The sequence below is a fragment of the Equus przewalskii genome, chromosome 22, assembly GCF_037783145.1.
Source record: "Equus przewalskii isolate Varuska chromosome 22, EquPr2, whole genome shotgun sequence".
NCBI classification, from domain to species: Eukaryota; Metazoa; Chordata; class Mammalia; order Perissodactyla; family Equidae; genus Equus; species Equus przewalskii.
The window spans coordinates 47,457,732-47,472,299 of record NC_091852.1 but is presented as its reverse complement, the minus strand read 5'-3'; the positions used below and the strand labels follow the sequence as shown (position 1 = coordinate 47,472,299).

Below are 14,568 nucleotides of genomic sequence, written 5' to 3'. Positions count from 1 at the left end.
AAATTGTTTTGGTGTTAGCAAAATATATCTCAAGATTTTGGCTGCCAATATGCTAGGAAAAAATTGGAACTTTTATAAATTCTGTTAACTCTGAGGTGGAGAGCACTGAAATTCTTTGTACTCTCCGTCTGTCGGCGCCTGAGAGCTGCTCACTATTAAGGTCCTTTCAAGTTCAAGGCCGGGTTCTGTCGCTAGCTAACCTGGCCGTTTACCATCCCTCCAAACCTCAAGGTGTCCGTCCATAATGGGGAATCATAATGCTTGCACAGCAACCTCAAAGGGCTTTGTGAAGTAAGTAGATGTGAAAATATTTTGTCAGCTGTAAACTTCTATCCATGTGCAAAGGTGTTATGATTAGCTATTGATATTTTTGCAAAAAAAAAAAATCAATATTTATTTTGAGATAACATGACTGAAGCCACCTGGCTAGTAAGTGCTGCAGCTAGAATTTGAACTCAGGCCACCCTGTGGGCAGAGTCCAAGTTGTCAGACACCACCCTAAATGTCCTCTCTAAAACAAGGATAGGAATGGGCCCTACTGCCTGGGGTTGTTGTGACATCATGAATACAAAGCACTTAAACAGTACGTGGCATGTAATAAGCATTCCATAGTTAATGGCTATTTTTTCAAGGGTAAAGTTCCCTACCTGGTGAGTTGTATAATGCCCTCTGACTCTGACGTAGGAATGACCCTCCCAGCACAGAAGTGTGCATTAGATGCATTCAGAACCAATGGAGATAACAAGATTCTGATCGCCACCTCAGTTGCTGATGAAGGCATCGACATTGCTCAGTGCAATCTGGTCATCCTGTATGAGTATGTGGGCAACGTCATCAAAATGATCCAAACCAGAGGTGAGAGAATCTTTGCTGCCATTACTAAGTGGCTGCCAATTTGTCTGATTTGTGAGTGTGTCTGTCACTCTGGCCTTTCTCCTTTACCGGGTCATAGTTGGGTGTGTGACCAATGGCACAATAGACTCTGGTATCCTTGGCTCTAAAAGTGGCTTACTTGGTCAGGATTGGGTGGCTACAGTTTTGTCCACTAACATATACCCTGTTTGATTCAAAAACAATGAATTTTACTTGACCAACACTGACTGACATATGTATTATGGAAGCATTAATTCCCACTCTGATTGAGGCTTTGGCAGTCAACGTGTGCACCTTTCATGGTTGTGTTAGGTGCTGGTGGGCCCCCTGGATTACAGAAGAGATCCTCCAAGGAGTTCTTCTGTCCCACTTGAACTAGACAGTCTCCTGCCTAGTCCGTCTTCCTTTTTCCAATTTCTGTAACATCAGCTGCCACATTACTTTTCCTGAAAAACAGCTCTGAGCCTGTCACTTCCCTGTATAGAAACTCCAGGGGTTCCCCAATTTTCTTGATGTTAAAAAGTTTTCAAAATCCAGCACTCACCCGTCTTTCCAACCTTATTTCTCATTCTTCCCCTTATTTATTATCCACTTCAGCCAGCTGGACTTGCTCCCTTGTTGAAGGAATTGCTCACGTGCTGCTGCTGCTGGCTCCGTTTTGCCTCTCCCCTCCTCCTGTATCAGCTGTTGCCGATTCTCCCAGCGGGCAGCAGTCTCTCTTTGGAATGACCATAAGCCTTTATATCCGTCTTTCTTTCAGCACTCATCATTTCTACCTATATTTGGCTGGTTGTGAACATAACTTACTCTCCGTTTCCTAGAAGGCTCTTGGGGGAGAGTCTGTTTATTATTCGTCTCAGAGCGCTCACAGCGTCACTCCTGAGGGTTCACGTTGGCTTGTCTTTAAAGCAGTGACCCTGGCAGGGTGCAGTGCAGTCACCCTCACCATGGAGACCCTGAGGAAGCCGGGTTGCGGGGGCTCTCGTTTATCCGCATGGTTGACGTGCGGGTGCACGCTGCATTTGAGTCCATCCTCTAACTGCCCAGCTGCCCTAAAAAGCGGGATTCAGTGAACCAAAGCTGAATTTTGAGAATACCCCTCTCCCTTTACTTACCTACTCTCAGAGCTATCAGAGTTTTAAATCAAAGACACTAAATAAAATATTTATTTTCTGATAGGCAGAGGAAGAGCAAAAGGTAGCAAGTGCTTCCTTCTGACTAGTAATGCTGATGTAATTGAAAAAGAAAAAATGAATATGTACAAAGAAAAAATGATGAATGACTCCATTTTAAGCCTTCAGGCATGGGATGAAGCAATATTTAAAGAAAAGGTAAGTCTTTGCATCTGTGTTACTCGTTCAGAATCTGCCTGTAGGTAACCGACAGGGACTGTGCGCATGGCTGGTGCCTTTGACCATATTGCTCCAAGTGTGGCTTTAGAAGAGTCAGTCCATGCTTAAAATTCTGTCCTGCAGTGAACATCAGATTCATTCTACTTTGTCTCAATGTGATTAAAATATATTTTATTAATGCTAATACCTAAAGTTATGTTTTTACATCTAAAAGGTAAACTGAGCTAGAATTGCTCTCAAGTTGACAGCTCATCTCGAGGGCCACACCCAACACTGCAAGACACAGCTCTTTTTGTCTTTTCCTCGTCTCTCTCTCTCCTGTCCGGAGTCCTCAGAGAAAAGCTCCCGGTGCACCATGCAGGTGTCGGAATGCCTGTTTTTAGGCATGGAGAATGATGCGTACTTGGGAGTGGCACAGATTCAGTTCAGCCTCTTGTAGTGACCTTAGTTGGATTGTAATTTCCTTAATAACACAGAAGCATGGAGCCAGGTTGGGGAAAGTCAAGACACACACACACACATACACACACACACACACACACACACACACGTTCTCCGGACCCTCTGCAGAGATTTCCGCCTCAGCAGCGTGGAAGCATTGAACACTGCAGGGCTTGGGGGGAGTTTAACATTGGAACCAGTGGTTTCAGTCCCAGTTCTGCCACTTACAAGATGTGTGACCTCGGGGAGTTCCCCTTGGAAATCATCAGCCTCCTCATTTGCAAAGTTGGGAGAATACGGTATTTAACTCACGCGAGGTTCGGGGGCGGGGGGGTGTAAAATGAGAGGTGTGCATTGTTTCGCACAGCGCCTGCTATAAAGTGACACTCACACGTGGGGGTTGTTGGCCTGAGGTGTGAGGCACCCTGCAACTCCATGCAGGGGAGCATGGCAGCTCAGCAGACCGGCTCCGTCGTGTCCATACCTTTAAAAAGTCACGATCTGTGTGCTCAAAAAAGTATCGTGAAGCAGAGATCTAGAGCAAACCAACACTTATTTTAGGACAAAATTACAACTTTATGTCGGTAGTTACTCATTTTAAAACATTTCTTCCTAACGTTTGGAGATCAAGATATTTAAAAACGCCTCTTCCACATTTCCAGGGAGAGGAATTGCAGGGAAATTCTTTAGTTCCTCCTTACTTTTACTGAGGACAGGGTTTTTTCACTGAGCCACCTCCCTATTTTGTAGAATATGGGGATGTTGCCAATAAAGGCTTTAAAACCACACTAGCTCTAACACCCATGGCATAATTTTTATCTCCTCCACTGGGTGACAAGCTGCTTAGACTCAGATGTGGCAGAAACAACAGACTAAAAGTCTATTGAGGGAGACGGAGGCCGGGCCAGACGTAGACATCTCCTGTAACCAGCACAAGTCAAGGAGTGGGGTGAGGAGAAAACGGGTTAAATGTCTGTTGAATTAGGTATTTAATAGCATTTGGGATTCCTCTAACACCCAGAGATGGAAAACGGGCAGAGATGGTAAAGAATGAGAAAGAGCCCGGAACAGGTGCAGCCAGGAGTCACTGGCAGCTGCTAATTCCGGGGCAGCTGGGAGCTTGGCGTCTTGGTGTCATCCCTGGCCTGTCATAGGTGACCTGGCCCCGCTGCTCCCTTGGAAGAGGGAGCTTTTGCTTTCACAGGCTTAGTAGAAGTATAGTAAGGTGGGGGAAATCTTATATTCTTGGAACTAAAAGGTCTTACGGTTCCTGAGGGGAGACCCCTTCTGTGGTTTTGCTAGAGGCTTGGGCGTTGGATCTGAGCGCTATGGCCCTTCGCCTGGGCTTCTGTGGGAGGAGGAAACTGCAGAAGAGGGGAAAGCCGTTTGGAGCTCTGTAGGGCGGCCTCTGAGTAGCTGCATCGTCCACTGTCCGCGCGTGGCGACCCTCCCTGGAGCACTGTGGCCCCCGGGACCTCTGGTTACTCTGCCGCCGTCTTACCATGCAGACAGTCCGGAGGTATGCCAGAACTTCCTTCCATGATGGAAGCCCAGGATTCGGTAGTATTTCATTCTGGAGGAATAAGGTATAAGGGCTATTTCTCACAGCTCTAGCTGTGAAGGATTATCTGGGATCAAAATGAGGCAGCCTGCTTTCTTTCCTCGTGGAGTAGAGAACAAGATACGGGGTGACAGAAAGTTCCTTTTGGCAGGAGAGCTTCCAGCCTGTGTACCCGTGCCTGCGCACAGACGGAGCTTCAGGGTCCTGCCTGATTCCCCTCAGTGGGGGGGAGCTGGGTGGCTTCTCCAGCCAGTGCGGGAGGGAGGCCGTGGGCTGGCTACCGAATTTGTGACTTTGGTTGAGCCTCTTTATCCAGTTACTGAGTTTTAGTTCGTCTTAAGTACAGCAGTGGTAGTTAGTTTTAACTGATTAGGATTTATATCTGTTGCCCACGGTAGCATTTTAAATATTTGAGATTGTTAGTTTTTAATTGAATTTTTGTCTATAATTGAATATCATTAGATATATGTGAATGTTTTTTTAATTGGCTGCCCAAAGGGCAAGTGTGTATGTGTACCCTCTTTCCTATCACATTCCCCTACCCCCAGTGTGCCTCAAGGAGTGATGAGAACTATGTCTGAAAAAAGGAAATTAACTGTGGGCAACCCTGTGGCTGAGTGATTAGAGTTCCGCGCTCTGCTTCTGCCGCCCAGGTTTGTGGATTCAGATCCTGGACGTGGACCTTCTCCACTCATCAGCCCTCCTGTGGAGACGTCCCACATATAAAGCAGAGAAAGATTGGCACAGATGTTAGTTCAGGGCCAATCTTTCTCAAGCAAAAAAAGAGGAGGATTGGTGGCAGATGTTAGCTCAGGGCGAATCTTCCTCAGCCAAAAAAAAAAAGGAAATTAAAATTGCTCATAGGGAAATGTAAATAACCTAGGAATTTCATGTCTAGAAATTTATCCAGGGGCCAGCCCTGTGGCCGAGTGGTTAAGTTCGTGCTCTCCACTGTGGCGGCCCAGGGTTTTACTGGTTGGGATCCTGGGTGCAGACATGGCACTGCTCATCAGGCCATGCTGAGGTGGCGTCTCACATAGCACAACTTGAGGCACTCGAGGCACTCACAACTAGCATATACAACTATGTACTGGGAGGCTTTGGGGAGAAGAAAAAGAAGAAAAAAATGATTGGCAACAGTTGTTAGCTCAGGTGCCGATCTTTTCAAAGGGAAAAAAAAAGAAATCTATCCAAAGGAAGTAATGGATAAGTACATATATGTCACAGTTTTACAGCAGTGGGAAATTGAATTGAGAATAGGAGGCATAAACATCCTTTATTTTTACAAAAACAGTGAAGCTAATTTCAAATGGGATGAGGTGGCAGCATGGGAAGAGAAAATTATATTTTGATTGTTTTCCTAACCTATATTGCAGACCTAAGTTTTTGATATACATGAGATTTTATTTGAATTTGAAGTCCTTGAGAGGTCAGTGGATTCTGTGTGGATGATGAGTGACCAGTAGAAGATATGAGGGGGAGAGGGAGGTTTCCGTTCACAGTGACAGCAGCAACCACAGCTCATACCTGCAGAACACAGACCCTCCACTGAGCCTGCCAGCGCGTTCTTTATGTCAGCAGGCCTCGTGGCTGTCTGTGCAGTAGAGCCTCTTATTAGGTCATTTTATAGGAGGGAGACCGAGGCATGAAAATCCTCAGTGCCAGGGCATCACACATCTAGTTAGGGCTGGAGCTGGCAGAGGCCATCTGTTTAACTGCTGCACCTACTGGCCTAACCAGAAATGTTTGAAGCATCAATAAGGACAACTCCAAAAATTTTACTGAGAGATAGGAGGTGAATTAAGACAAAAGAAAAGCAGTGCCACGTTCTCGAATGGAAAGACTGAATATTTTAAAGATGTACCTTCACCCCATAATCATTTATCGCAACTCATAATCGAAGTTTGAGTGATATTTTTAACTTGATAAAGTGGTTCCAGAGTTAATATAGGATAATAAATAAATGAAAATAGCTGTGATATTTCTGAGAAAATAACTCATGAATGGTATTCCCCTATCGGATACTAAAGCACAAACTGCTATATTGACATGTTCAGGTTCTTAGCACTAGACTAGTCTAACAGACCAGTGCTAACGTCGACGAGCAGTTAACCTGTGCCAGGAGGTTCTGAGCAGTTATAAAGTCATGTTAACTCCCAATAGCCCATGAAATAAATGCCATTATTGTTCCTATTTTGTATTTGAGGAAACAGAGGCACTTTCTGCAAATCACACAGCTGGTAAGTAGTAGAAACAGGATTTGCATCTAGGCTGTCTGGTTGCACCTGGAACACTGGAAAACGTAGTCTAGTCACAGAGAGGCAGCGCCACAGACGGGGCTGGGCAGCTCCTTCTGCCACCGATGTTGTGGAAGTCACCGTGTTCTCTCCTCCTCTGTGATGTTTCCAGGCTCCTTCTTTTGTCATTCCCTTCTGTCTAGAGAACTTCCTTTGGCCGTTCTTTGAAGGAAGGCCTGCTGGGGAACCGAGGTCTCTTCGCTCTCCTTCATTTGAGAATGTCTTGATTTCCCCTTTACAGCCAGGCATTGCTTCCTGATGGGGACGTGTTCTGAGAAATGCATTGTTAGGTGATTTTGTCATCATGTGAGCATCATAGAGCGCACTTACGCAAACCTAGACAGTATAGCCTCCTGCACACCTAGGCTGTACGGTGCTAATCTTATGGGACCACCGTCATGTATGTGGTCTGTCGTTGACCCAAACGTCATCATGCAGCACATGACTGTCTTTTGGAAGGATCTATTGCTGGGTATAGGAGTCTGGGTTGACAGTTTTTTCTTTCAGCATTTGAAAAATATTGTGTCACTTCCTTCTGGCCTCCGTGATCTCTGATGATAAATCTGCTGTCATTCAGATTGTTTTTCTCCTATAGGTAAGGTGGTGTTTTCTTCTGGCTGCTTTCAAGACTTTTTTCTATGTCTTTAGTTTTCGCATGTTTAATTATAATGTGTCGTGGTGTGGATTTATTTGGGTTTATTCTTTTCGAGATTTATTCTGCTTCTTGAATCTGTGGGCTTATGTTCCGTTATATTAAATTTGGGACATGTTCAGCCATTATTTCTTCCAGTACTTTTTAAGCTCTGCTCTCTTTCTCCTCTCCTTCTAGGACTCCAGTGACATGAGTGTTAGATCTTTTTTTTTTGGTGAGGAAGAGTGACCCTGAGCTAACATCTGTGCCAGTCTTCCTCTATTTTGTATGTGGGTCACTGCCACAGCATGGCTGATGAGTGGTGTGTAGGTTTGTGCCCAGGAGCCGAACCTGCAAACCCCAGGCCGCCAAAGTGGAGAGTGCGACCTTAACCACTATGCCACCGGGCTGGTCCCTTAGATCTTTTTTTTTTAAAATAGCCCTAAACATCCCTGAGGGTCTGTTCATTTTTTTTTTTTTCAGTCTATTTTCTTTTGGTTTTCAGATTCGGTAATTTTTGCTGTTCTGTCTTCCAGCTCCCTGATTCTTTCCTTTGTCCCGTGCATTCTGCTGTTGAGCCCGTTCACTGAGCTTTTTATTTTGGGTATTATATTGAACTGAAAGGTTCTAAAATTTCTATTTGGTGCTTCTTTATATCTTCCATTTCCTTGTTGAGCCTTTATATTTGTTCATGTTTCAAGAGTGTTTATGATTATTTATGAAAGCATTGTTGTTATGGCTGCTTTAAAATCTTTGTCAGCTAATTCTAACATCTCTGTCATGTCACTGTTGGCGTCACTTGATTGTCTTTTTTTCATTCAGTTTGAGATCGCTCTGGTTTTTGGTATGAAGAGTGATTTTTTAATCACAACCTGGGCATTTTCATATTGTGTTAGGAGACTCAGGATGCTTTTTAAACAAAATTTAATTGAATTAATTTATTTATTTTTGAGGAAGATTAGCCCTGAGCTGACATCTGCCACCAATCCGCCTCTTTTTGCTGAGGAAGACTGGCCCTGAGCCAACATCTGTGCCCATCTTCCTCTATTTTATACATGGGATGCCTGCCACAGCATGGCTTGATGAGCGGTGCCATGTCTGTACCGGGATTCGAACCGGTGAACTCCATGCCACCAAAGCAGAACATGCACACTTAACCACTGTGCTGCTGGGCCAGCCGCGAGACTCAGGATCTTATTGAATCTTCTGTGTCAGCTGGCTGCTTCTGACACCCTTCTGGCAGGGGAGGCAGGGACACTGTCTCGCCCCTGCTGGGTGGAGGTAGAAGTCTAGCTTCCCTGCCCAGCCTCTGTTGATACCAGCAAGGGGGAGGCTCCCCTCGCTGCTGGGTGGGAGTCCCAGCTACCCACCTGATCTCCACTGACACGCATTGGGCTGGGCTGCAAGTCCTGGCTCCCTCCTTGGCCTTCTCTGACACCACCAAGTGGGCGTGTTGGGGTGCTTCGTTATCGCCCTGCAATGCAGAATTCTAGGTTCCCCTCTCAGCCTTTGCTGGTGTGGGTGGGGTTACTTCACAGTTGTTGTTGTTTTCTGTGGTGTTTGGCGGGAGTAGAGCAGCTGTTGCCTAGAGGTTCTCTGTCTTGCTGGGCTGCCCCCGTCCCGGGCCTTTGGCTGGAGAGGGTAGGCTTGTGCTGAGACTTTTTTATCTGTGCCCTTAGGCGTCTCTGGTTGCCAGCTTCTTCAGCTCCAAGTCTGGGGTATATGAGGTGAAAAAGACCCCAGGGAACTCACCACCATGTTGTTCCTAGGGTCTCAAGTGCCCTCGCTAGTCTGCTTTCCTCTCTTCGCCCTTCAGAATCTTTCTATGTTTGTCGTATATGTAAATGTCCAGAGTTCTTAGTTGCACTGAGCCACGGCCTAACGTTTGGAAGAGAATGCAGTCATCCTGTACACGCATTTAACTTTGCTGCAATTCACAGCACTCTCTGTGGTTGGAAGGGGAGAGACAAAAGATTTTCGATGGTGGGGGCTCCTCTGCCTGCTGTTCCATTCGGTGGGTTTATGTCCTGGAAGTGGGTGTAATTATGCCTGAAACAATCAATGCATATCGTATGTCTATTTGTGAAAGATTTTTAGAGTTTTGCCAACTACTGAAGTAGAAAGCATGGTTCACATGCCTATTTTATGGCTATTGTTAATGCTTTTATGGGCATCTTTGATGAAGAAATTAAAGGACTAATTGGAGGGCACAGTTAAACATTGACTAACACAGAGTTAGGAGAACCAATAAAATTATATGGGATTTTTATAAACAAAGCCAGGCACTGTATGTTCATGGAAGTTGTATGTGAATGAATGATTATACACATAAATATGTGTGTGTGTGTGTATATATATGCATATATATCCTCGTTATACTCAGATTACATTTATGAGTTTTTCTTTGCGTATAGGTTTGCCAGATACAAATTCATGAAAAATCCATCAGAGATAGTCAAGGAAAAGCAAAACCTGTACTTGATAAGAAAAATAAAAAACTGCTCTGCAGAAAGTGCAAAGCCTTTGCATGTTATACGGCTGACATAAGAGTCGTGGAGGTAAGCAGCCTTTTTAACAAAGCGCACTGGGTCATTTTTTAGCACTAATTAAACCTTACTGTGTATTGGTGAGCTATTTATAGTAAGAATACCATTGTTTCTGTTGTTATCATGGCCCTGGTCCACGTATTTTCAAAAGGCTAAAAAGTTAAGAAGGAATCCTTAATGTTCAGCAATAAAGAAATAGTTAAAAAAATTACTGCACAGCCACTTAATTAGATATTATGTAGCCATTAAAAATAATAATTATGCTAAATGCAGTGTGGTATCCTGGATTAGATCCTAGAACAGTTAAAGGATATTATTAGAAAGACTGGTAAAATCTGTAGTTTACTTAATAGTAATGTGCCGACATTAATTTCTTAGTTTTGACAAATGTGCTGCAGTATGTAAGATGTTAGCCTTCAGGGAAGCTGGGAGGAGGGGTACAGGAATTCTTGAGACTGTCTTTGCAACTTTTCTGTAAACCTCAGATTATTCCAAAGTAAAGTTTATTAAACAAAATGATTATGAAGCTTATGTAGTATAATGAAAAACTCCTTACAGACTAACGGTAAAGTGGGAAAAATAACCAGGATACAAAATTATGAATATGCTATAGTTATCTCGGTGTGAAATAATAGCAGCAACACCACCATCAGTACCAAAAACTGAAAAAGCAAAAAATTTACTTTTGTACAGAAAAAAGCCTAGAGGAAATATACGAAAATGTATTAATATTTTGCAGTGACTCCATGCTTTTTTTGTTTTTCTACTATTTTATATTTTCTAAACTTTTGGGGATATGGATCACTTTTATAATGAAAACAAAATATCTCCTTATTTTAAAAACATGACACCTGCAGATTAGCTTTCTCTCTATGTATGTATTTCTAAACTTTTAGATAAAGGACTAGAAAAATCTCTAAAGACAAAAATTGGCTGTCCCCCTTGCTGCCGATGGAGGGAGGGTGCAGGCCCGGGCCAGCTCAGACTATGAGCTATTACTCGAGGGTTCTGTTTGGTCCCGAGGGCGGAAGTCTGCAATCAGTGCAACCGTTGGAGCAAGCAGCCTGTTACGGGTGACACTGGCAGATTCCCATGCCTTTCTGAGCCCACTTCTCTAGCTTCGAAAGGTCCTTCCAGCTCCAGGGCTGGTGATTTTTCTATTGAAATGGCTCTTTTAGACTGTACATTCTCCTGCCTTGGTCTGTGCGGTGTAGCCTTTTCTCACTTACTCTGAGGTTGACTGCAGGCGGGGCCTGTGGACACAGAAGTCCCTGATCATCTTCAGGTCCACATTGACCCTCTTCTTGTTCTTCTCTGTACCCTTTGGATTATGCCTGGCAGGGCCACTGGTGGACTCAGGCTTCACAGATCTTCAACAAGTGCCCCTTTTGTTTCTGAATTAAGAAAGAGGTTCTTCTTATAGAAGCTAGGTTGCCTGGAAACTTAGTCCTCCTCTTCATGAGATGTCCCCTATGTCCCTCCACGTCCCGTCATCCGTCCCTACCCCCCACCATGAATTGGGAGTCAGGCTGCATGGATTCCACTCTGGCCTTCAGGTGAATCCATATTTCCTTCCTCCCCCATCCACAGAACAAGTGGGATCCCACCTGCTCTCCCTCAGCTTGTTGTGGAGTCTTCTTTTTGTAATCGCGGTTATGTGCTGGTCCTAATGTTCTGTTTTGTGTCATCCACGCCCTTCCTGTGTAGGAATGCCATTACACTGTGGTTGGAAATGCTTTCAGGGAATGCTTTGTGTGTAGATCACACCCCAAACCAAAGATCTTTGGGAGTTTTGAGAAGAAAGCAAAGATATACTGTGCCAGAGAGGACTGCAGCCATGACTGGGGAATCTGTGTGAAGTATAAGACATTTGAGATTCCAGTTATCAAAATTGAAAGTTTTGTGGTGGAGGATATCGCAACCAGAGTTCAGACACTGTATGCAAAGTGGAGGGACTTTAATTTTGAGAAGATACCATTTGATGCTGCAGAAATGTCCAACTGACCTGAGGACTTCAGTCTTCAGCTACAGGGAATGGGTGACCTTGAGCAAAGAAGAAGTGAGCCCCAGCGAGCAAACCATGGATCGCCTGTACCACCATAAAGATGTTTTACCAAGACTTGTACTGCGCTGAATATTTGTCACTGACCTTTGCCTTCTGTTCATTGTTTTCAACAGTTTGTACTCTGTCGTACGTGTAAAGCACATGGGAGCGAATCACAGCATGGAATGCTTTGTAGACCAATAGAGCTCTAAGTACTTGGGAAAAATTAAAAAGCTGAACTTTCCTTTCTATCCTTCCCTTCAGAACTAACTGCCAGTGTGTCCCCAGTAGCCACTCAGCGCACATTGGAATAAATGAATGAATGAAGGTTGAAAAAGTTTTCCATACTTCCGTTTCTTTCCTTAACCCACTGTAAACTGGCTTTTGCTCTTAACAATCTAGTGAAATTGTTCTTGTCAAGGTCACCAGTGACTCTGGTCGCCAGATCCGTTGGGCACTTCTTAGTCCTTCTCTTTCGACCTCTTTGCTGCGTTTGGTCCTGTTGAGCACTCCTTTCTTGGAACTCCCTCTTGGCTTCTTCCCTTGCAGCTCTATCCCAGTCTTTTCTATTGGTTCCTCTTTGCGATCCCTTAAATGTTGATAATTCCAAGGCTTCAATATATGTACATATACATATGTATCATAGTTACATATGCTCATGTTCTCTGTGTAGCAACATGTGGCACGTAATCTTAAAACTCGGGTGGATGACGTTTAGTAATGGGGGCATGTAAATGATACGGTAGTGCTTGAGAAGCTGATATCTGTTCTTTTAGTTGATTGTACCTCTTGCCCTATTAATTTGCTTTCTTAACCTGTACCATCATTCCCTTTGAATGGTCATCTCAGGCCATTTTCCAACAATAGTGGATGGTCAACATTCGGACTGTGTTCTCGGTTAGGTCCCTTGGGTGATACTGATGAGGCAGTTTAATTTTCTGTTCTTGCTGTTTACAAAATCAGAATACATATCCAGATGCCATTCCTGTGTCACTTAACAAGGTTTGCTGATGCTCCATAGCTTAGTTTTGGATTTTCTAGACATGAAGACAGCTGCCTGAATTTTGCTGTTTCCATCCAGGCCAAGATATTTTGTGTTCGGTTCAGGGTAGGCTCTACAGTAATTGAAGCAGCTTCTTAAAACAGACTCAGATTAGTTGTTTGTAATTCAGCAGGACCATCAATGGCTTAAACAAACCTCCAAACATCATAAAATGTTAATAATATGTTCAACATATGTGATTGCATAACTCTTTTCAAGTGGCACCTGTTTACATCTTTGGTGTCCAAGAGACCACCCATATACCCCAAATCAAGCCTGGAGATCAGTGGGGTGACATGCTACAGCTCCCTCACTCTCCATTTCATCTGGCTGAGAATCAGAGAACCTACCAGGTACATAACTTCTCCTTGGCTTAATTTTCTACATCTGTAAAACAAGGGTTAGTGGAGGGTTTTTAACTGAAATAATGTATGAAAAGTACATGATATACACAGTAGTTGCTTGATAATTGTTATTACTAGAGGTAGTCTTAGTAAGTCACAATTAAAATGGGTTATTTAAGCCAATTTCCTTGCTGATTTTTATTCATTTTCCATTTATATTTCATTAGCGTATTAAGGTTCTGGTCACCAATTCCAACGTGGGGGGTTTCCCCACACCACTGAGCAGTTCTCTGGCTCAGTTCTGACACTACCTGGACATAGCATCAGATCTCACAGGTTAAGGGCTCCATCCTACAAGACTGTCCCCCGCCCCCCACTTCAGATGCCGATCACAAGTCCAGGTTGTCACCTGTGCTTCTGGAACAAGTGGCTCTAGATTGGAGGTTCTTACGGCCTCCTCCTTGGGTTCTATTGATTGGCTAGAGCATCTCAAGGAGCTCAGAGAAACGTTTTACTTGCTAGATCACCTGTTTATTATAAAAGGATGTAACTCAGGAACAGCCAGACGGAAGAGATGCATAGGGTGAGGTACGGGGAAAGGGCGTGGAGTTTCCAAGCTCTCTCTGGGTGCACCACTCTCCTCAAATCTCCACGCTTTCACCAACTCGGAAGCTCTCTGAACCCTGTCCTTTTGGGTTTTTATGGAGGCTTCATTACGTAGGCATGATGGATTAAATCACTGGCCGTTGGTGGCTGATTCAACCTCCAACTCCTCTCCACTCCCCAGAGGTCAGGGGGTGGGACTGCAAGTTCCAACCCTCTAATCACACGGTTGATTCTCCTGGCAAGCAGACCCCATCCTTAGGTGTGTTCCAAAAGTCACCTCATTAACATAACAAAAGACACCTTTGCTGCTGTCATCACTTAGGAAATTCCAAGAGTTTTAGAAGCTCTGTGCCAGAAATGGGGATGAAGAACAAATATGTAGGCCTGTTTTTCTTATTACAAGTCACAGTCTCACAGGCGTCTCTGTTTAAATGCGATTGCCTTTTTTGGATGCTGTTGTTTCAGAACTCCAATAGGATGTGTAAAACATCTACTGGAAATCTGTTTGAGAGAAGTTCTCTCGAGTGTCTAAATGGCTCAGTTTGGAGGAAGGTGAATGGTCCTCTCTTCAGCCAATAGACGGCGGCAGACTAAAGCTGAAGCAAGCAAACTCAGAATTTCCTTGTTGGGCTTTAGCTTGGAGTCAAGCCATTGCCAGGCCTGGAGCCTGGAAGAGGGTAGGCACTTGGTTAATGTTTACTGAAGGAAAGACACTGGTGGGTAGGGTTTAAAAATTGCAAACTCTTGACTGACACCCAAATGCTGGTCATTGGATTTCTAGATCAAAGGCTGCCTTTTGGAACCAACTGCAGAGTCTTTTTCATGAGCACA

The 14,568-nt window shown here is 44.2% G+C and overlaps 1 protein-coding gene across 3 annotated transcripts in view; it reads left to right on the top strand.

The window, feature by feature from the left end:
* RIGI (RNA sensor RIG-I) overlaps positions 1–13,314 on the top strand; it is a 64,861-nt gene extending 51,547 nt beyond the window's left edge. For all 3 annotated transcript variants that reach the window (XM_070590247.1, XM_008519033.2, XM_008519036.2), the window contains 4 exons: positions 685–855; positions 2,053–2,204; positions 9,570–9,713; positions 11,409–13,314. In XM_070590247.1, coding sequence (XP_070446348.1) covers positions 685–855; positions 2,053–2,204; positions 9,570–9,713; positions 11,409–11,705 — 764 coding nt within the window. In that variant the 3' untranslated portion in view covers positions 11,706–13,314. The remainder of the gene's footprint in view (positions 1–684; positions 856–2,052; positions 2,205–9,569; positions 9,714–11,408) is intronic.
* The last annotated feature ends 1,254 nt before the right edge of the window (positions 13,315–14,568 follow it).